Source organism: Xiphophorus hellerii, chromosome 23, assembly GCF_003331165.1.
Source record: "Xiphophorus hellerii strain 12219 chromosome 23, Xiphophorus_hellerii-4.1, whole genome shotgun sequence".
Lineage (NCBI taxonomy): Eukaryota > Metazoa > Chordata > Actinopteri > Cyprinodontiformes > Poeciliidae > Xiphophorus > Xiphophorus hellerii.
This window is the reverse complement of record NC_045694.1, coordinates 22,928,557-22,948,975: the sequence shown is the minus strand read 5'-3', so window position 1 is coordinate 22,948,975 and position 20,419 is coordinate 22,928,557. Positions and strand designations below refer to the sequence as shown.

At 38.9% G+C, this 20,419-nt stretch overlaps 2 protein-coding genes across 5 annotated transcripts in view; both read left to right on the top strand.

Annotated features, from left to right (window-relative positions):
* Window positions 1-4,571: 4,571 nt before the first annotated feature.
* Window positions 4,572-7,825, top strand: il12ba (interleukin 12Ba). The gene is made up of 8 exons (XM_032554819.1): window positions 4,572-4,714; window positions 5,049-5,136; window positions 5,710-5,997; window positions 6,311-6,416; window positions 6,563-6,804; window positions 6,914-7,086; window positions 7,207-7,328; window positions 7,643-7,825. The coding sequence occupies exons 1-8, from the start codon at window positions 4,643-4,645 to the stop codon at window positions 7,701-7,703; spliced, it is 1,152 nt and encodes a 383-aa protein (XP_032410710.1). The 5' UTR covers window positions 4,572-4,642; the 3' UTR covers window positions 7,704-7,825.
* An 8,983-nt stretch (window positions 7,826-16,808) lies between these two features.
* Window positions 16,809-20,419, top strand: part of ebf1a (EBF transcription factor 1a) — a 78,303-nt gene continuing 74,692 nt past the window's right edge. For 3 of the 4 annotated variants that reach the window (XM_032554818.1, XM_032554817.1, XM_032554816.1), the window contains exons 1-3: window positions 17,595-17,728; window positions 18,589-18,745; window positions 19,953-20,016. In XM_032554818.1, the coding sequence (XP_032410709.1) occupies window positions 17,595-17,728; window positions 18,589-18,745; window positions 19,953-20,016 (355 nt within the window). Of the gene's footprint in view, window positions 17,729-18,588; window positions 18,746-19,952; window positions 20,017-20,419 lie in introns of all 4 variants that reach the window. The other variant, XM_032554815.1, reaches the window with a different exon arrangement.

Genomic DNA, 20,419 nt, shown 5'->3' with positions numbered 1-20,419 from the left:
AGATCACAAGTCTGTACACAGACTCTCATCCAGCTGTGCAATTCCTAACAGCTGCATAACAGTGAGTTATGACACTTGAGAAAGAACACCAGGCCCGCTCAATTAAATTTTAACTTATGCTGACGGGGAGGGCTCTTGTGCAGCAGCAAGAGTGATTTAATATTATTACTTGAACTGTTCTGATGGCATAACTAGCCCAACTACAAACACTTAATTAGGAGCTCTGATGAATATGGCTTCAAATGACTAAGTGGCTTTCCATCTCAAAAGGAAGCTGTTAATCTTATGTAAAAGATTTGTTGCCATCTGAGGCCCTCTGGTGGTAAGCCTAGAACGCTACAGAAAGGCTAATTTGTCATCATAACAATCAAAAACCGTGTTGTGTTAGGTTGTATACAAGCCAAATAAAATTTTACATTGTTTTTATTTATGAACAAAAAAAATGTTTAAATATGGTATGTGTCTCAACTTTTCAATTCTGAAATCTTTTATTAATTTTCTTTTGTAAAACATTTCCATTATATTCTCTATCACGCTAGATGGAGAATATTTCAATTGCAGCTCTGGCTCTACATTTAGTGTAGCTGTCCTGCTGGTAGATCAACCTCTGAAATGTTCCTGGGTCTTTTAACCTCAGAAAATTGCAGGATCAAATTGTGTGACATAAATAAAAAATAAAAATAATAATAATTTGTCCTAATTTGACTCTGTATTTAGTTGCATTCATCCTCCTGTCACATCTGTCGATATCAGAGGTCGAATGAAGACAGGCCACTGAAGACTGATTTTAGACACAATTAGCCAAAGTTCTCTGACTAGTAACTTTGCAACTTTACAATAATCATTAATCAATGGTAGTCAAATTCATGTAACAATATGTGTTCGATTGGATATTACATTATTTATGCAGGGCTTTGTAAGAATATTCACAGAACTTAAACTTTTTTTTCTTTTTTGTACATTTTCTGACATTACAGCCATATATTCAATGTATTGTGATTTTATGTGATAGCCCAACACTAAGCACAGTATTAGTGAGATGTGTAAGAAAAAGGATTCTGGGTTTTCAGAAAATTTCCAAATTGGAGTTTTTCTTGATGGTTTTCATTCAGCAGTCATGGGATACTGTTCTATAAACTCTCTTTTAAATTCCTCCTCAGCTTTATTGCTGACCTGCCTGCTGTATTCACATAACAACTGTATTTATACTGACATTAAATTACTCACAGGTTGAACTCTACCAATAAATATTGTGGCTATTGAGTAGTGAAGAAATATTCAGGGTCTTGCCATGCTTTTCATTCAGACACAGGGAAAGAGTGGAGCGTAATGACGGCAAAAGGTTTGCAAACCACAAAGCCCAGTCAACACTCAGAACACAGCGCAGCTAGGGGAAACGAAGAACAGTTTTATTCCATAAAGCCAAACTAACCACAAAAGTATCATGTGTATCACATCAGTATATCATGAAACTGAGAACAAATGTTTTTCCCCCTCTCGTCGTCATCTGCCAGTTTTTATGACAACAAACACTGTGATTATTTTATGATGTCTTTATGGGGATGAAGGGTGGTTTGTGTAGTTGAATTTTGGTAATGACTTTGCCCATTTACTTTCACATTGATTTATTTTTTTCATGTTTGTGGACTTGCCCAGTTTTCCTTTTCTATATAGTTCATAGTTTCATTTTTAATTCTCCGTACCTGTTTGTTCAAATTTTAGTCTTTCCTCAAAATTCAGGTATTCCTGTGGGGGAGTCTTCATTGCACATTTTGTGACAAAAATATTTGGCAATATGTATTTCTAATGTGGGGTAAAATCTGAGCTATAGAAAAAAATATGTATCCACCTACTGTCTGTTTTACAAGCTAATCTTTACATTGTCAGAGAAAGTCCATCTTCCTGACAGTTTTCATTTTTAGTTCTTCAATAATTAAATGTATCTCTTGCATCATTTCCATTTTGTGATGTCATAACCTTTTCCAGTGGGTTTTTGTTACCAGATGCATCATTGTGCGAGAATTTCCTGAGACTATTCAGAGTTTGACAGACAGCTGGATTGTAATGACATGTCAGGATGAGGTTATCATTATGCAATTTTAAGTCCTGTAACAGTATTTTTAAATGCGCTTTTGAATATAAATAATGATTTAAAATGGATTTTTGTACATTCTTTCTCACTACATTTATAGGACACAACATGTCATGAAGCTTTGGCATCAGAAAGTTGGGCGAAAGAGGATCTGACTCAAAATACAATGAAACACCCAATTACTAACCACAGCGGTGAGAAACCATTTCCATTTGTTATTTGTTATTGTTAAACAGAATAAAAAAATGCCGCTGTTGTTTTGTTGGTTTTCCAGCCTTGAAAATCTGACTATAACAATGGTCATTTACGTATGTTAATGCAGCATATTAATGTGCAACAATTTCTGTAAATGATTAGCATTGTTTTGGTGACTGCGTAAAAAAGAGCAGAATACAAACGACAGGCCAAATAAACAGCTCTGAGTTCATTCAGAAGTAGACAATCAATGGTATACCTAATAAAAATGGAGGCGTAACAATACATCCAGCTCATGAAAGAAAAAAAACTAAATTGGACTCAGAAGGATAAAACAGAAGACTCTGGCCCCCCATCCTCCCCAACTCCTATTTTGTTTTTTTCTAAATAGGCTTAATCAATCACAAACTGTTTTTAAAAAAAAATTATTATCAGTGTTGAGTAATCCAGTTAAGGTCCAAATAAGGCCGTTTTTATCCCTGTCTCTTTTCACGCTGGTCATGGTGCAAAGAAATATTTAGTATTTTTGGGTTTTCACAGATAGAATAGATCAGTGGTCTTCAAATCTTCAAACCTCGAGGAACGGTGTCCTGCATCTAATGCATGAATTGGATTTTCAGGGACATTCTTTGACAGAAAATGTTTTTTTATATATATTTTTTTTCAAATGGTAAAATCAGATTTAGTAAAATAGTTAACACAACTTTTGAAATGTAAATCACTGTCTACTATTACACCCAAATTTTGTGCTTTGTCTCTAAATTTTCAAAGCATCTTGATTTATACTCTAGTTAGTCTTCCGAAGTTAACTCCTTCTAAACACTTACTGAGCAGAATTTATAAGTGATGAGATGGTAAATGGGAGATTGTGCACTGATCGGGTGTGATTGTTTTCAAGCTTCTAGAGAGGCTAAATAACCAAAAAGAGCATGGGAATGACTGCAAACACAGATTTACCATGGTTTGTGTTGGATTATTAACACAACATTCCTTTTACTTATATTTAAGTATTTGCAGTTGGGGAAACAAGTAAACATCATCGGTTAAAGTTGCATACCTTCCTTGGGCTGCCTTTCAGTTGAATACATTTGGATTTATGCCCATAGCTTGAGGCAGAATAGCTGGTGCATTTTCCACCAGGCTATGCTCTACTGGCTCACAAACAAATTTTGTCACGTGAAAGAATTCACCGTTACAAGAACAAGAACTTTGAAGAGAAAGAAAAATGTTTAACTTAAATGTTTTGCTCAAGACAATGTGACAGTTCAGCGTTATTCTTATTCCCCCATTGCTAACTTCCCTATCCTTCCTGGTAAGAAAGAAACCCGTACGGCATAATGCTGCTTTTTCTTTAAAGACTTCTTTTTTTTTTCTGACCAAACATTCATAAAGCCCAGCTTTGTTCACGATGCAGTTTCAGAACAGGGTAGTCGTTCAGTAACGCGTAGCTTTGCAGCACCTTCAGCTCTCATGATTATTATCATGGCATTAACATGCATGAGATGCTCCTGAAGACCTTTTTGTGACGGGGTTAACCATCTTCTGCATGGTGTTGTCTGTTATAGTTTATCTGCAGATTGGAGGAAGTGGTTAGATAAGCCCAAAAGGAAGTTCAGCTCTGGTCTAGGACAACCCCTTTGATCACTTTTAGACAATGTCTCCCACCTCATGCATAAATTTGTTGCAAAACCAGAATGAGTCTTCAGTGACAGATCACAATAACTCAAATACTTCCTCACAGCACCTGATAAGCCTTTTCACCATCACTGCTTCCAACCAGCTTGATTAGGCTTGCCCGTAAAATACGGAATCGTCCCGTATTTGGCTGTTAAATTTTGCATCCCGTATTGAACAGACACGGGACGCGATATGTTTAAAATACGGTATGTTCATTAATATGTTCAGGTATACTTGCATTGGTTTGGCTGCGAGCTAAACAAATGGCTCTTTATTTCATTTTTGAACAAAATGAAAATGGAAGAAAAAATAAACGTCCTTGCAACCTGACAGTAAACAAGGAGGGACGGCACCAAGTGGAGTTGCTGTAGGCAATCATCCATCGGGTCACATGGAAACTGGAGGGTGCAAAAATCCGAGAACACCGCTCTTTAGAGAGTCACCCTGTGAAACACTTTAGTGGAAGTGAGTAACAAAATCATCAATCATTTTCCTCCCAATCCTACGGAAGAGAACTCTGGTTTCTTTGTTTTTTTCTGAGTCACTGAATTATTTTTTTATTTTTTTTCTGGGACACTGAATTTTTTATTTTTGTTTCAGTGGCGCTAATCCTTTTCCGTCCAATCCAGAAGCATAGAAAATGATGTTGGACTTTTTCTATTCCTGGCAAAAAGGGAAATGAAAATGAGAAAACCCTATAAAACTGAGAGGAAGGCAGGAGAGCCATCAAACCTGGGGCTTGAAAATAAGGTCAGTAGACTTCAGACTGTCCTGTAATAATAGTCTTACACTGAATAAAAAAATCTGACTTTTTTGTAATTATGAATCACTGCTGCATGCAAGAATTATGTTTAACGTATTGATCTGGATTTGTATGTTTTAAGAAATATATAAAAAGTAAAGAAACAGTCACTGTGGTTTCAGATAAAACTAAATATCAGTCCATTGACTTAAATTCTTGTATTGTAAATCTTGGCATCAATTTTATGGAAGGTACATTGTGTTCTATGCATTTTTTTGATTTTGTAATTGTTTTTGTTTTTTTAAATTCATGTTGTCTCTGTTCTTCCTTTTTGTGATTCAGATGAAGCTGTTTGTTGTCAGCATCCTGTGTGCATTTTTTCTGGTCAGTAGCCAAAATCCAACAAGTCACTGGACTCTCCAGCCAAACGGTATAGTTCATATTTAGAAAAATATATGAATTCTTTATTGTAAGCACAATTTTCTAGAAACATAATTACATAACAATAACAATTTTGACGACTGACTCTCTTGTCTCTTTAAAATCTATCATTTAGATGATTATTTATATAGACGACAGAAAGGATGTCATAATTTTCAGTGTGTTACATTAAAATTTGATTTTGATTTGATTACATTGCCAGTGGGTGGAAAGCTCAAAAGGATTAAAAAGAACGCATTAACCGTACTCCATTTGTCCTTTAGTGTGCTTTTAGTCTTATTCTCTCTTACCCTGAACTACAGCTAATTCACAACATGCAGAAAATTTTTATTTTCTTCCATTTCTTACATTAACATGTTCCTTAAAAATACCTAACCTTGAGTATGGTAGCACTTGTGTATGAGATCAGATTTGTTTTTTTTTAGTTTCTTACAACCCGGTTGATAGTTTGGGGTGATCAAGCTCAAACCCCTTCAATTCCTTCCAAGTATGATTTTGTTTTTCTGAGTGTATCTCTCACGTTTTTCTTTTTCGGAATATGTGTGGGATTGCCTCCTCATAGTTCTGGTGCTGGAAGTTGATGGCAATCCGGGACAACAGCCGATCAGTTGCCTGGAGATGCCAGAGAATGTTGTGACGAGCGACAACCACAACCAGGACGTCATTTGGAAGAAGAATGGAGCAGAGGAGGCGCAGAGAGGAAACTGGTACCTGGTGCGGTTAGTGGAAAGCTTGGGAGGGGGCAACTACACGTGCCACAGCCCGGATGGAGCTCTCCTAAATTACACCGAGGTCCTGATCCAGCATAACGAAACCAAGAGAAGGAGGATTCTTGTCAAAAATCAGCAAGGTATTGTCTTGCTCAGTTCTATCCCTAAACCAGTGGTCTCAAATGACATTCCTCAAGGGATGGTGTCCTGCAACTTTTACACGTGTCCCTTGTCCTACACGCTTCAACTAAATGGCTAAACTACCCCACTAGCATGCAGTGGGGTAGTTTCTTATAAACTACTTATAAACTACTTGTTACAGCCCCTTAGAGCTCTAACAAGCAAATATTGAAGTAGAGAGGCATCTAAAAGCTGTAAGACACCGACCCTTGAGGACAGAGGTTTGAGACCACTGCCCTAAACATCTCCTGTCATCTTTTTTTGTTTCATCAGAGGATTATTTGAAGTGTTCCACTCAGAACTACAACGGGGAGTTTCGCTGTTCTTGGACATGGCACAGCAATCGTGTTGGCAAAGCTGCACTTATCAAAGCTCAACGGTAAGCTCTCATCACTTGCAGGTGTGGCCCGTCTTTGGCTCTCAGATTTGACACTGTCTCACTTACCGTAGACAGTGAGACGTTCTATTAATACCTGTTCTTGACGTTCTCTGCATGGTCTGAACAAACTCACGTAACCATTTCAGCATGTCTGAGGGCCAGAACAGCCACTGCTCTGTGGAGCCCAGTCGCCACCAGTGGATGTGCTCGTCAGCTCAGAGCAACTTCAGCTGCTCTGTGGACGACAGCGGGTCTGGTATTTCCTGCCTGGACTGGCAGCACTGCCCATACTCCGAGGAGAGACGGCAGGTCCAGGTCACTGTCTTTGTTAGGACCGATCAGTTTCTGCTGGAGAGCTACTCTAAGCGGTTTTACTTGTCGGAAATAGGTGAGACGCTTGTCGCTTTGCCTTGCTTTATGAATGTGATTTCTAATCTCTATGTGTTTGCATGCTCTGAATTTGTATTGTTTTTGTTTGCGCGTCCACCCCTGGTCAGTGAAACCAGACAAGGTGAGGATTAGCAAGGTGAACAAAACCTTGGTAGAGTGGAGTTACCCGAGCTCCTGGAACACGCCGTACTCCTACTTCCCTCTGACGTTCCAGATCTCACAGTTCAGCCGTCAATGCAGAAAGTGTGAAAACCCATGCACAGAGCTGAAGCATTCCAAGGTAGAAATGATTCCTACAGTGGATGAGTTAAAGCAGAGTAAAAAAAAAAACAAATTTATAATGGATCAAATGATTAGAGAAACAATACATAGCCTTTATTATTTTGTGTGTATTTTCTAGACCTCGACATTGTCTTCCTCTGATGTCTGCCAGTTTAAAGTGAAGCAAAAGATTAAGGTTGTGTGTGTCCGAGCGAAGGATGCGCTCTGTGACTCAGAGTGGAGCGAATGGACCCACGTCAGGTTAGTGCCTCTCAGTGGTGACATATGAGAGTGTCGTATTCACCCCCTCCTCCACCTCCATCCCCTCTGTGAAACTGAGACACTCTGACATCACCGTTTCTCTGCATGTCACACCTTTCTCTTCCTCCCAGCAAAACTGCACACATCTTCATATTAGCTGTAATTCAAAACTGCTGAGGACAGCTTACTTCTGCTTTTTGTACCTGGGTACCTGCCAACATGTGTCCCTGTGTGGTTTTCACACTGTTTTTAGTTTCTGCAGAAACTTTGGTGTGTTGAAGTTGAGTGAGTAATTTATTGTCTTTCTGTTACAGATTGAAAAGGGATGAGGGGAAACAGAAAGAGGGAACAGCAGCAATGAATGATACGACTTGAGGAAAGAGGATCCTAGTGGACATCTTATACTGTTTGTCCCACTTTTAACTTATTAAATAGTGCATTGTTTGTAAGCTATAAGTTATTCATATATGATTTAATAAAACAAGGTGGCAAAGTTGCTTGATTTTCTCCACTGCTTTTGATGTGTTGCATTTCTTTCAATGTTGCAGTTGCTATAATCGAGCTTCCAGGAATAACTATTTTATTTAACTGAATTGAATTTTTTTATTATTTGCACAATTCTTGTATTTTAGAGGCAGCTAGACCTTTTTCTGTTTGGACAATTGGTGCCCATGACGTCTGCTGCTTTGGGTTTTACACCTTTTCCCAAACCAAATAAGTCACAGCCAGACTATTTGTTTGTTCATTGAAACTCCACTCCCTTTTTTATGACAGTGCACTTTGAACTGTATTTGTTGAACATTTACCATCATCAGACATTTCCAGCTTCATATAACACTTTCTTATACACGGCACCAAATCACGTTTATGAGAAATGCCGTTTGTTCTACCGGTTCTGTCATAAAAAGAGCTTTGAGGGAAACAGGCAAATAGGGCAGTGACATAATAGAGCAGACATCACACTCCCTCTATCAATAGTAACGTAATATGAAAACTGAGCTCAGACATGGTTCCTCAAATATCCCGTGAGAGGAAGCTCTCATACTACAACACAATAGTAGCTTTGATGATCTAACTGCAGCACTTTGGCCTTTAAAGAAATGAAAGCACTCATGCTCAAATGTTTCAACGTCTATCACTGCCGACAACATTTTCAGTAACACTCTTTGTGCGACCTCAAACCTTTGATTCGTTTTTGATGTTTCATCAAATCAGAGGTCACCAGTAACATGACTGCTTAGGCCAGAGTTCATTGAATCACTGCAGTGTTAACTAAGTGTGTGAGCTGTGACCAAGACAGCCTAGTTATGACGACTCTGTCAGGATCTGTGTTTTTCTATGTATTTATTTTGAGTTTCCATGTTGTCCTGTCTTCCCCTTGATTAGTTCCCAGGTGTGTCTCGTTCCCTGATTGCCCTCCTGTGTATTTAGTGTCACCTGTGTGTCTGTGTCTTTGTCGGGTCCTTGTCAGCGTTATTCTGCTGCTATGTCCACTGGGTTCACCTGTTGCTACCGGCGTTGAGCCTTGGCTTCCGCTCAGCCGTGCTGCCAGGTGTTTGGACTGTGTTTTCTGGATTATTTAACATTAAACCTTCATTGCTCATCTTACCTGGGTCTACAAGCGTCTGCCTCACACCGCACCTCATGACAGACTCTTTGCCATGAACAGCGCAGATGTCAATCATGAGTGACTTGTGCCATAGCAAATGCAGAGTTTGTCAAGATACATAGCAGATGTCAGGTTTCTTTTTTTTCTCTAAAATACCACAATACATCTAGAAGTCTCTGTGCATATTTAAATTATTTTCTGTTTATTCAGTATGAGTGTACATAGCATTATATATACGGGGCAATGGTGGTGTCGATTCCCGGTCCACCTGCCCTCGTCGTTTGTGTCCCTGGCAAGACACTTCACCCGCCTTGCCTGATGGTGTTGTTCACATGTGGATGGAGCTAAATGCAGGGAGGAAAAGGAAAAAGATATAGAATAACAAAAAGAATATTTTTGTGTTAAAATGGCCCAGAATAAGTCCAGACCTAAATCCAAGAGAGCATTTGTGGGAGGACTTGAAGTTGCAGTGTAGAGACATAATCCATCTAATTTAAGCTTGAATTATTTTTGTCAAGAAGAACCAACGTTTCAGACTGTAGATGTGCTCACTGGTAAAGACCATGTCTTTTTTAAAGATGTTTTTCGGTTCTCATGGCATTTAGTTTTTGTTCCTATAAGAATGGAAAGACTTGCGGCAAAGGCTCTAAACCGTGACGGCCACGCTGCGGACTGACGTCTCTGAGTAGGCTTTCAGCTGCAGCGAAAAGTAGCGCTACAAAGTACTGACCCAAGAGAGATGCATAAAAGTGCCTCAATTTTCTGAGTTTATCTTGGTGTCGGTCTGTCACATAAAATCCCAATAGAACACACAGAAGTTTTTGACCTGGGTTGGTCTTTGTAGGCCTGAAATGATGCTTAAAGTAAGCCGCCGACCAGCTGACAAGGAGATGCTGAAGGCTCAGAGCAGGAGTAACAGAGAAGGAAGCTCGAACTGCTGGATGATGTCTGAGACTTCACTGGTCTTTAAGCTGGAGTTGAGATTTTATTGTTACTGGGATACAGGCAGAGTGGAAGATTTAAAGAATGTTCACTGCTTGCTGTAATCCTGGATATGTCGTCCAAATAGAGCATCCCCACACACTTTAACTGACAGATCAGAGGGTTTTGTTTGGTTTTGTTTTATCTAAAACAAATATTGTTCTCGTTCTGAGTTTCCCACGCATTATTAACATTTCAGTTCTTCAAACATAAGGAAAAATCTACATTTATTCATGACAGTCTTCAAAAAGTTGCAGCAATATAGTTTCCTTTCCACATTTCTAGCTTTCCAACTACATACAGTATATACACATTGATATTATGTAGTTTAAACCTTCATTCTAAAAATCAGTATGATAACTCATTTTCTCTTACAAAACAGAAAATTGCTTTAATTTGAATCTTTCATTTTACAGATGTCATAAGTTTGGAGAAGTGGAGCTAATTTGTGATTTTTAAGCCTCCTTCCTCAGTACAAGGGGACTTTTTGTTATGGATGAACACAGAAGGACATTACACCAAAATGTGTGTTTGTCGTTCTGAAATAAAATCAGATCTAGACGATGAGAAATTCCTAATTAGGCAGTCACATTGATACGACCTGTACCGACTTTCCACCTCACATGGGAGGAAAGCCCATACAGACAACCTCGTACCTGCAATGTTCATTTTTTGAATGACTCTGTGGGTCAGGAGGTTGTGGTGAACACACTCCTCACTTCCCCATCTATACACAGAAAGGCCTTGTGATCTAACCCCTTTAAGGCCAGATGACAAAAAGAGGAGCTAATTCTGAGTCCCCTTGGCCTTTTCATGTTTAATGGCTCACCCTTGACATATTATTTGGGAAATATCCCTGCCTTTATTCCTCCAGTTTTCTTGTAACTATGCAGTAAGTTAAAATAAATACATATATATATGGAGAAACATTTTGTTCAAAATGAAGTTGGGTAATATATTTTTGAAAGAGCTCCTCAAATAATTGGATTTTTGTCTCAGTTATTTCTCTAAATTTAAAGTAAACACAATTATCATCTTCAGATATGTTTTCATATTGAGGGAAATTTAGCAGATGTACAGTATGTGTTATTTTCTCAAAACAGTTACTGAAAATGTTGCTTAAATTGCATTTGATCGTACTGTAAAGACACTGTGACTGGTTTTTCCATAACGTAACAACAAAAGTCACATGATTTCTCTGACAGCTGTTGTTGTCTGATGTCGGTTAAGTGATAAACATCAAACAGAACTGTAAAAATGTACATACAGCACTTTGGGGGGAAAAAAAGTTTTTTTTTGTTTTTAAAGAGACAAAATGTGAAAAGTTCCAGGAGTATGTATAATCGTTGTAAGGCACTGAGACAGCTGTATGGATAGAAATCTTATTAATCTCTTTAATTGAAAGGTTTAGTGTTTAGTGTAGCATGGAAAAGATTTCAACCAAACAAAAAATATTAAACCCATATTTTATTTTTCTCTTCCTGTTTAAACCGAATACTTTTTCTTTTAGTTTTTGACATGAAGATAGATAAGATAAGATAAATCTTTATTGTCATTGTCACAAGAACAACACAATTTAAAAAGTGCCATCAGTCAGTTGCATATGCTTAAAAACAAAAAATAACTGTCTCACAATTCACACACAATGTAAGAAATAACAAATAACTGGTAAAAAAAAAAATAATAATAATAATAAATAAGAATAGCCACATTCTCACATACATCATTCATGAGGCTTAATGGTTGTTTTTGATTGCATTTAGTTTTGTTATTGCTATCGGGAATAAAAAGCTTTAAAAAAAGAACTGTAATCATGGTTCAGTAATATTGTATTGAATACAAATAAGTCAGTAGTACAAGAATAAAATTTGTACACCAGCAAAGATGGTGTACAAATTATAAACATTATTAACACATCGTGGGTTAATAGTTAGACTGTCTCACAAATATTTGTATGATATTCACGTTCAAGCTTGATATAACTGATTTCCATAAAAGCCTGACAAAATGATGTGGTGTTCAAATATATGTCTGCGAACAGGAATTAATTCTTCATTTTAAATATCACAGAGAAGATGAGGTCAGGGTTAGCACAGAGTTTCACAAATGGTGTCCTTTCAATCCCTTTGACAGAAACTAGTGTTTTAGTCATTATGAAAACTAATTCACAATGTCCCCGCGATCAAGAAAAACACAGCGTTTATGCTCGGGCACAGAAAGCCGACTCAAAAAGAAGACGGGGATTCATTCACGGCACAAATAACAAAATCAAGTCAGCTTGAAATTTTCTGGTAAATTCCTTTGACACTCAAAGTCTTCCTTATAATTGACCACTTCAGAATGTTTAAATCAATCCACAATATATACTTTGTCTTACAAAATCGTTAAAGAACAAAACAACAACAAAAAAAACATAGTATTTTATTTTATTTTATTTTTTTCTGGCATAACTTGAAGAACCACTGATTCCACTTTAGATCCATCTGTTCAAACAAAATTATTCCAGAAATCCTGACTAGTGCTTACATCTCTTTGGCTTTTGTGGTTGTCAGAGAGCCAAGGTTTCTCTCCCATCAGAGTTAAACGTCCGCTGCCTCTTTCTCATTCTACAGGCATGCACTTTCACATCGACACCACCGCCAGCTATGGGACCTTAGATAACATTTTAGAGTTTTTGGCTTTCTGTGTTTTGCTTTCAATGTCTGCTTAGGAGGCCAGCCATTGGGATCTTCTCTGTGTTGGAAATCCTCCAGTTTTGCACACTTTCTTCCATATGTCTGAATGTCTGATTTTAATTATTTTTGGATCTATTTAAATCTAGTAAAAAGCTACGACAGTCTTCTTTCTGAAGACCTTAGACAACCCTTTTTTAATCTTATCATGGTGTTCACTCTCAATTCAACAGTCAGCTGCACACCAGACTAAATCTCTAAAGTTTAAGGCAAACCTAAATCAAAATGCTGTTTTCGACATGTGTACATGATGCGGTGAGCCTACGTGTAATTTTAGCCAGATTAAAGGGAAAGATATGTGCATTTGTCCTAATAAATTCACCTGTTATTTCCTCAAATCAGGCTGATGTTGATTAAAGTTGTTTGGGTTTTTTTGGGGTTTTTTTTGTCAGGCATTTGATTCATATGTGTAAAGTTCTGTAGTGTTTTATTTGCTGGGTTACAGGTTGACTTCTGGAGCATAAGCACCTTGAAACTGATGTTTGTGAGCAAACAGCCTAGCTTGTTGCCAACAGGACCAGTTCTGTTATCATTCTGTAATAAAGCCACATGAACCCAAACTGACCTTGTAAGCTGGTCATTACAGTTTGGCCCAGAAGTCTCACTCTGAGCAGGTGGAAGCTATCTACACGCCTAGCACGCCTGTCTTTAATCGATTATGCTTTTTTTAAGTTAATAACTGGAGTTGTTGTAATGCCTATTTTTGCCCACGAGGTGGCAGCATTGCATCGGTTACTGGTGAGTTAGCGCGCTTTCAGCGTTGCAAACTTCACCTTGCCATGGTGAGTTCTGCTTGTAAAATGACTCAGGTTTTTTTTTTTTCCTGCTTGTATTTCTTACATTTCTCTGCAGCTCTGTAGATTTGTGAACATATATTTTCTTTCACACATTATTTCTGCCCAATGTAGTTAAACATAAAAACTTAATATAGTCCACGTATTTTATGTAGGCACTTCAGGAGCATATTGTTCGACATAAGGTCAGTGCTTGACTGTTTTTTTCTTAATCAATTATTATTTTTCGAGGTTTCAATTCGGTCAGAGCATAACATCAACCAAGCCACTTGATTTACGACATCATCTGGCTGTACAGAAGGAAGGTGGGAGGAGGGGGACGGGCTCGCAACCCTTTTCTCATAAATTGCTGTAAACATCTTCCAAGTTTTAACGCTTTTTAAAAGCCCCCAACACGCATCGCGGTGTTCCCTTTACGCACAGGCGCGTCAGCACATGGTTAAAATGGTGCGCACATATCTGCGTGGAGCTAATGATCAGATCTATATTCTGCGAGGCTCGTGTGTGGCTGCCGTGCAGTTAGTGAATCGCTGCATTAACATGGCTGAAACATCGGGCCTGGCTTCTGACATCTCCGCTTTTGGACACCGAGACTGCAATGTTTGGACTAACGGTGTCTGTGTCGGGGTGTGTGCGTGTGCGTGTGTGTTTGTGTTGATGTTAGGGGGATCTAAATATAAAGCCACCCCCAGAGGCCTGCAGTGTCCATGTCGACCCAGGCGGACAGATCCTGGCGAAGGCCGGGGCCGCAATCAAATAAATGTGCTGAAGGATGGCTCTGGACTTGTGTAGCATGTGTGTGCGTCGGAAGGAGGGTGCGTGTGTGTGAGAGAGAGAGAGACATTTTATCCCCCGTTGCTTTTATTTATCACTATTTATTGTATCGTGTAATGGTAGGGTGCTCACATTTCTCCTCCCACAGCAGGAGACATAAATAAACAGCTCGAGACTAGACAATGATGGGATGATTGCTGGGGTTTGGTGTCTAACCTTGACCGTTTATGGCATTTATTTGTCAGACTCCGCAGAGAATAGCGGCGGTATAGTCTGGAGAAAGGCGCAACATCGCTGCATCACTTGAGTTGCAAGCACATCATTTTAAAACGAACCCCACCGAAAAATAAATGTTATTGCATTTGAACTTTTTTGTTGTTGTCTGTTATCGCAAAGCGTGAATGCTGTCAGTAGTTTGTCTTTAGATTTTCATCGGACACAGTAGGGACTAATAAAACAGACTTTATTAGCTTCATCTTTTAACATTTAGCTGAATTTAGCTGATGCATAACCTCCAGACCATTTCATTTGATCATTTAGAAATGACTTTAATGGACTAATAAAACAAACTGTTGAAGCTTAATTAGTAGTGGCGTTTTTATATTGGTGGATTTTATTCTGACTCTTTGTGCAGGATATTCATCAGTTTAGCAACTAAATTATACCTAAATAAATTCTAAGCTAACCACTAAAATGCTAATAAAACTAGTTAAAGCCTTAAAAATATATAATGGTCATGCCATGTTATGAAGAAACAAAGCTGGTTAGTGAAATTTCAAAGATTTTAGTCAATATTTATGTTAATAAATAACTCATAACCACGGCTAATTAATTCGAAAAAACTGTCTCAGGGTTAAGAAGCCCAAATGGCTAAGTTTGACTTAGCATTAGTGCTGTACTGGTTAAGTGATACAACTTTAAAGAAATAGTAAAAGACCTAAATCTGTTCTAAAAGTTTGGCATTTCAAGATTTTTCACGTTTGTGTTTTGCCCACAAGCAACAGCTGCTTTGGGGTAAAAATGTTGATCTTGCTAGCTACTTCGGATCTAGCATTAGCTGTGTTGCTAAACTAGCTAATACTGAGAGTATCAAACTTTTTACATCAAATAAATTGTATTGCTATGTGAATGAATTGCTGACATCTACGCCTAGAATATTCCATTATTTTATCCATGACTGCCTGAGAGGCCAGAAGTTCAGCTTTACGTTAGCATTAGCACTGCTGCTAAACTAGCTAGAGCTGGATAAAAAGCCGCTTCTCCAACACACACAGTTTATGAGCCATAAGGGCTTTTATTAGTTCTTAATGTTTATTATGTTGACATTCGTCCGTAATAACACTCATATAAGTATATCAGCCTCAATGGACACAACATTAAAAAAAAAACAGTAGACCATATTGTGTAGTTAAACTAATCAAAATATGTGTGCAGGATGTACCACAACAAAGAGTTTTAACCATTATTAAGGATTACATTTACAAGCAAAAATGTTTAACTAAAATTGAAATTATAAAAAAATCCTTTTTACAGTGCAACAGCGAGAAATGATGACGAAGATAACACCCTCTCTCTGCGCTCTGCTTTTTGCTGTGCAAAAAAGAAAAACAGAGCAAAAAGATGTCAACCACTGTACAGTTTTACGCTTCCATGAGCATGCAAATTTTGTTAATTTTTTGGGGGGGTTTTTCAGCACTTATTTTTTGAACACGGCCTAGCACAGTTTAGCATGTAATCCTCGTATTTATTCTGGATTTATAGCATACAGTCCCTCAAGAATTGAAGTGCATCTAGTAAGAGCTAATTTCAAACCAACCGACTGAGAAACAGAGAGAGAGAGAGAGAGAGAGAAAAAAAACTAAACTGTGCGCAGCGTTTGGCACCATGGAAACTTTCTTAAGCTCCTAATCTGCCAGAGTTGAGAACTTGGACTGCTCAGCACAGCTTGCTGAAGCTCTAGTAGCAAAAATCAACACTGAATTTGAAATGTTTCTGTGTTTTTTTCAAAGAACAAGCATGCATAATGTCAGCTTCTCATCCTGCCCTTGTCTGGTGTATTCCCACTTAAACGCCATTGAATCTGGGCTCAAGTCTCCCGTTAACGCATGCGCTTCCCTCGCCAAACGAGAGAGGAAAAAAAAAATAAAATATATATATATATATATATATATATATATATATATATATATAAAAATATATATATATATATATTTTTCTAATACTCAGTTAAACATCTGTTCAATTATCATTATTTTTTGCCTATCCCTATGTGAGCTGAAGTGAAATCGCGGCAGGGAAAAGATGTTCCAACAAGCTCCCCGGGTCTTCTCCTGACTTCAGACTCAGCGTGAGAACTGCAGGGATTAAATTGATGTCCTCCCCATGAGTTGGTGTTTGATTTTGTCGTGAACAGCTACATTAATTGCAAAGCACAGAGGCGCAGTCAAAACACTGCATGCATGCGCACCCGCCGAGACGCACGCACTCGCAGCGGGGCGTGCGCGGACGGCTTCGAGATTTGAGTGGCTGGGGCGGGACGTTTGCGCCGGAGCGAGGCGGGGACAGGGCGCGCTCCGGTCGGGTTGGTGGGCAGCTGATTGTCCGTGTCATTACCGGAGCTCGGGAGGGAAAGAGGCGTTCCCAGAAACCACGCCTCCTTTCGCCTTACTATAGTTTCTCCTGCTTGGCATCCCAGAGATGGTCCGAAGTGATTCCTCAGGGGAAGCGAAAAGAGCGCAAATCACCCGAGCAGGAGCGGGCGCTGCCGAGCGGCGGATATACCCAGGACTGCCTTCTTAATTGCGCTAATCTTCCGTTTTATCCATTTGAGCCGGAAGGAGGACTTTTGCTTTGAAAGCGACGGAGCAAAGAGAGAAACCTGTTTCATCTTTGGCCTGTTTGTTGCAAAAACTGACATTTTTGCTTGTTTCTTTCTTTCTCTTTTTTGTTGTTTGTTTTTGTTTTTATCAGCTGTACCTTGATCCGAGGAGGAGAGGCGGGGGGGGACTGTCGCCGGCTCAGCGCGCACTCTCATCCTGCGCTTCCCCCTTTCATCGCTCTCACGTCGCTCCTCTTCGCAGCTGCTGCCTCCCGCTCTCCCTCAACATGAGGAGCAGCTAACCCTGGATGCTGACAGCTCCCCTTTTTCTTCCCCACATGTCGCATCTTTTGTTTACTTTGAGTGGAACGCGCGCGTCTAAACACCGAGTGGAATAGACCCACGCCACTTTGCTCCTGTGACAGCGCTATCAAAGGGAGACGCCGAGAGGCGAGGAGGGGAGGCAGAGAAGAGAGGGAAAAGGAGGATAGCGACAGAGAGGAGAGAGAGAGAGTGAGAGAGAGAGAGGGGAGAGAGACAGAGTGAAGGTGCGTTTTGATGTTTGGCATCCACGAGAGCATCCAGAGGAGTGGGAGTAGTATGAAAGAGGAGCCCATGGTGGCCGGGATGAACGCGGTTCGGACATGGATGCAGGGCGCCGGAGTGCTGGACGCCAACACAGCCGCCCAGAGGTGAGCCCGAGGCGGACGAGGCGCTGCGCCGCGCTCCGCCGCGCTGGCACCACAGCGGGTGGAGAGCAAAGCGCGTTGTGATATGCGGCGTTTAAAGACGGAGCGGCGGATTCACTTGGGGGCAGAACGCGTCCCCAGAGGACGCAGTGGTGGGATAACTTCAGGTCCCGCTGGCATCTCAACTTTTTTTTTTTTTTTGCTGTTGTTTTTTTGTTTATTTATTTCGTTATTTTTCACCTCGGATCCGACTTGTTTCAGACGCGTTTCGGAACTGTTTGACAGACTTTCCAACACGAGGCGTTTAAATGCGGCTTTGGCCCCAAAGTTCTTAGTGCAAAAACTCAGCTGTGAGTTTTGGCTTGGACCTCTCGGTTCGCAGAGATTTGTTTATTTATTTTTTTGCGTTGAGATGAAGCAGCTTTCCTCGCGGGTTTTTAAAAGTTTGCATGCATCGCGAGAATACTAGATTTTTGTTTGTTTTCAATCAAAATCTCGACGTTTCCGGTGCTTATTTACAACAGGCCTACATCTGTCTTGTCCAAATTATGACAGTCATAGCACTCGGTATATTTAACTTTTTTTTTTTTTTTTTTTGCTTGCATTCAAATTTAACATCTCAATTAAATTGTTCGATTTTAATGAACTAATTAAATTAAATTGTGCACGTCTCACCTAATAATTTTAAGTTTGGATACAAACATTGGGGACAAGCAACTGAATCAATTAGCGCGATAATTTTTTATGTTGTTGTTTTTTGTTGTTGTTTTTGTACTTTTATTAAATGCAATTCTTTTCGCTCCCGTCCGTTTAGCTTTATTTAATTTGATATATTTTTTTGCTTATTTCGCCTGTGTCCGCAGCGGAGTGGGTCTCGCTCGGGCGCACTTCGAGAAGCAGCCGCCCTCCAACCTCCGCAAGTCCAACTTCTTCCACTTCGTCCTGGCTTTGTACGACAGACAGGGTCAGCCGGTGGAAATAGAGCGGACCACGTTTGTCGACTTTGTGGAGAAAGAAAAGGTGAGTTTAGAACGTTTAATTGACTCTCTCTTATTAAAAAAAAAAAAAAAAAAGGTGATTAAAATATAACGGATGAACCGCTTAGAAATGAACCAACCAAAAATAAGGAACGACGCGCGCGTCTGAGCCACTGATTCCTGCGACGGTGTATATAAAGCTGTTAAGTCAAAGTGATAAATTGCCAGACGTGCGTTAACAAAGTAGGCAGAGTCACACAGCAGGGATCATTTCTTCCTTGAAGGCTTCCCTGATGTGATTTTTAGTTGTGGCTTACGAAAGCACCACAGATCTCTTATTACTGCTGATTATGTTTTGATCAAATTTGAAGCAATTCCGTATTCATCTTTGGATTTTATTTTTATTTTATTTTTGTCCAGTTTGGGACCTTTGTTTCTCAGTTTCCGCTCCTGGTGGATTTTTTTTTTGTTCGTTTTTTATTATATTTTATTTTTTGTTTTGTTTTCCTCTTACAGCTTGAAGCTTGCAGATGTCACCAGTCACCGCGTTTTCTAAACTTCACTGTGGTAAACAGTAAAACATCAGAATTAGTTTTTAATTGGTGCGTCTACTACGGGTTTCACCCCGATCACAATAAGTTGATGGTGTTTTTATTGAATTAAAATGTGAATTATTAATTAGTTTGTATTCTTGGTTGTTTGTTTTTTTTAAAATGTTATTAATAAGGTCCAAATCTACTGCTCATTTAGAGCCACTTTACGGTTGCGCCGCGACTCATGGAAAATAGAGAATAATGTAAATTCTGATTTAAGCAGATTTTGAAAAGAAACAAAGAAAGAAACAATACATATCAGATATTTTTGCAGCTTTTATAAAAGTTACACGTTTTTTTTCTTTTATTCAAAACACAAAACAAAAGAGTCGAACTCGTTTGTTTTAGTTTTAAATTATATAACCAAATAAATCTGCATGCATTATTAACTTTCCGCCAAATCACAGGCTAAGCCTATTTATTTATTTATTTATTATAATTTTTATTTATTTATTTTTTTTCCCCCAAATATTGTCAGTGTTTGTTCTTTGGAAAACGAACTGATTTGATTCTGATCAGAGTTTGAGCCTCGCCATTTTTATCTATAAATAATATCAGGCGGTGCTCCCGCTGTAAGGGTCCCAGGAGGAGCAGGAGGAGGAGGAGGAGAGGGTTTGCTCTGACCGCCTCTCTCTGTGTTCGCTTCTGTTTTTATAGGAAACGACGGGGGAAAAGACCAACAATGGCATTCATTATAGGCTTCAGCTCCTCTACAGTAACGGTGAGTTTTTTTTTGTTTGTTTGTTTCTTTTACTTTGTTTTTATATATATCTATATATATAGATATATATATATAGAGAGAGAGAGGGAAGCAAGAAAATCAAAACACAAACTCGTGAAACATTAAAGATAAATGTTTTATTTACATTTAGTTGTTTTGTTTGGTAAGACTTTTGTTTGCCTCCATTAATAAATATATTGCTTCCTAATTATTCATCAATTTAACTCAAATATAAAAACTTGCTCTCTATCAATTCTGTTGTGTTGCTGTAATAAATAACAAGCAGGAAAGACAGTGGAAATTATTTCAAATATAGAAAACCCCAACTCATTTTGATTATATCTTTTCTGCTATGGTTATTTGTATTGTGTTTAGAAAATGGAGCGTTATGGTTTCAGCCAAA

Excerpts from the sequence above, each read along its gene's own strand:
- il12ba (XM_032554819.1), top strand. The coding sequence starts at position 4,643 with ATGAAAATGAGAAAACCCTATAAAACTGAGAGGAAGGCAGGAGAGCCA. Across the intron at positions 5,998-6,310 it reads TCTTGTCAAAAATCAGCAAG|AGGATTATTTGAAGTGTTCC; the intron begins GTATTGTCTTGC and ends TTGTTTCATCAG. Across the intron at positions 6,805-6,913 it reads GTTTTACTTGTCGGAAATAG|TGAAACCAGACAAGGTGAGG; the intron begins GTGAGACGCTTG and ends ACCCCTGGTCAG.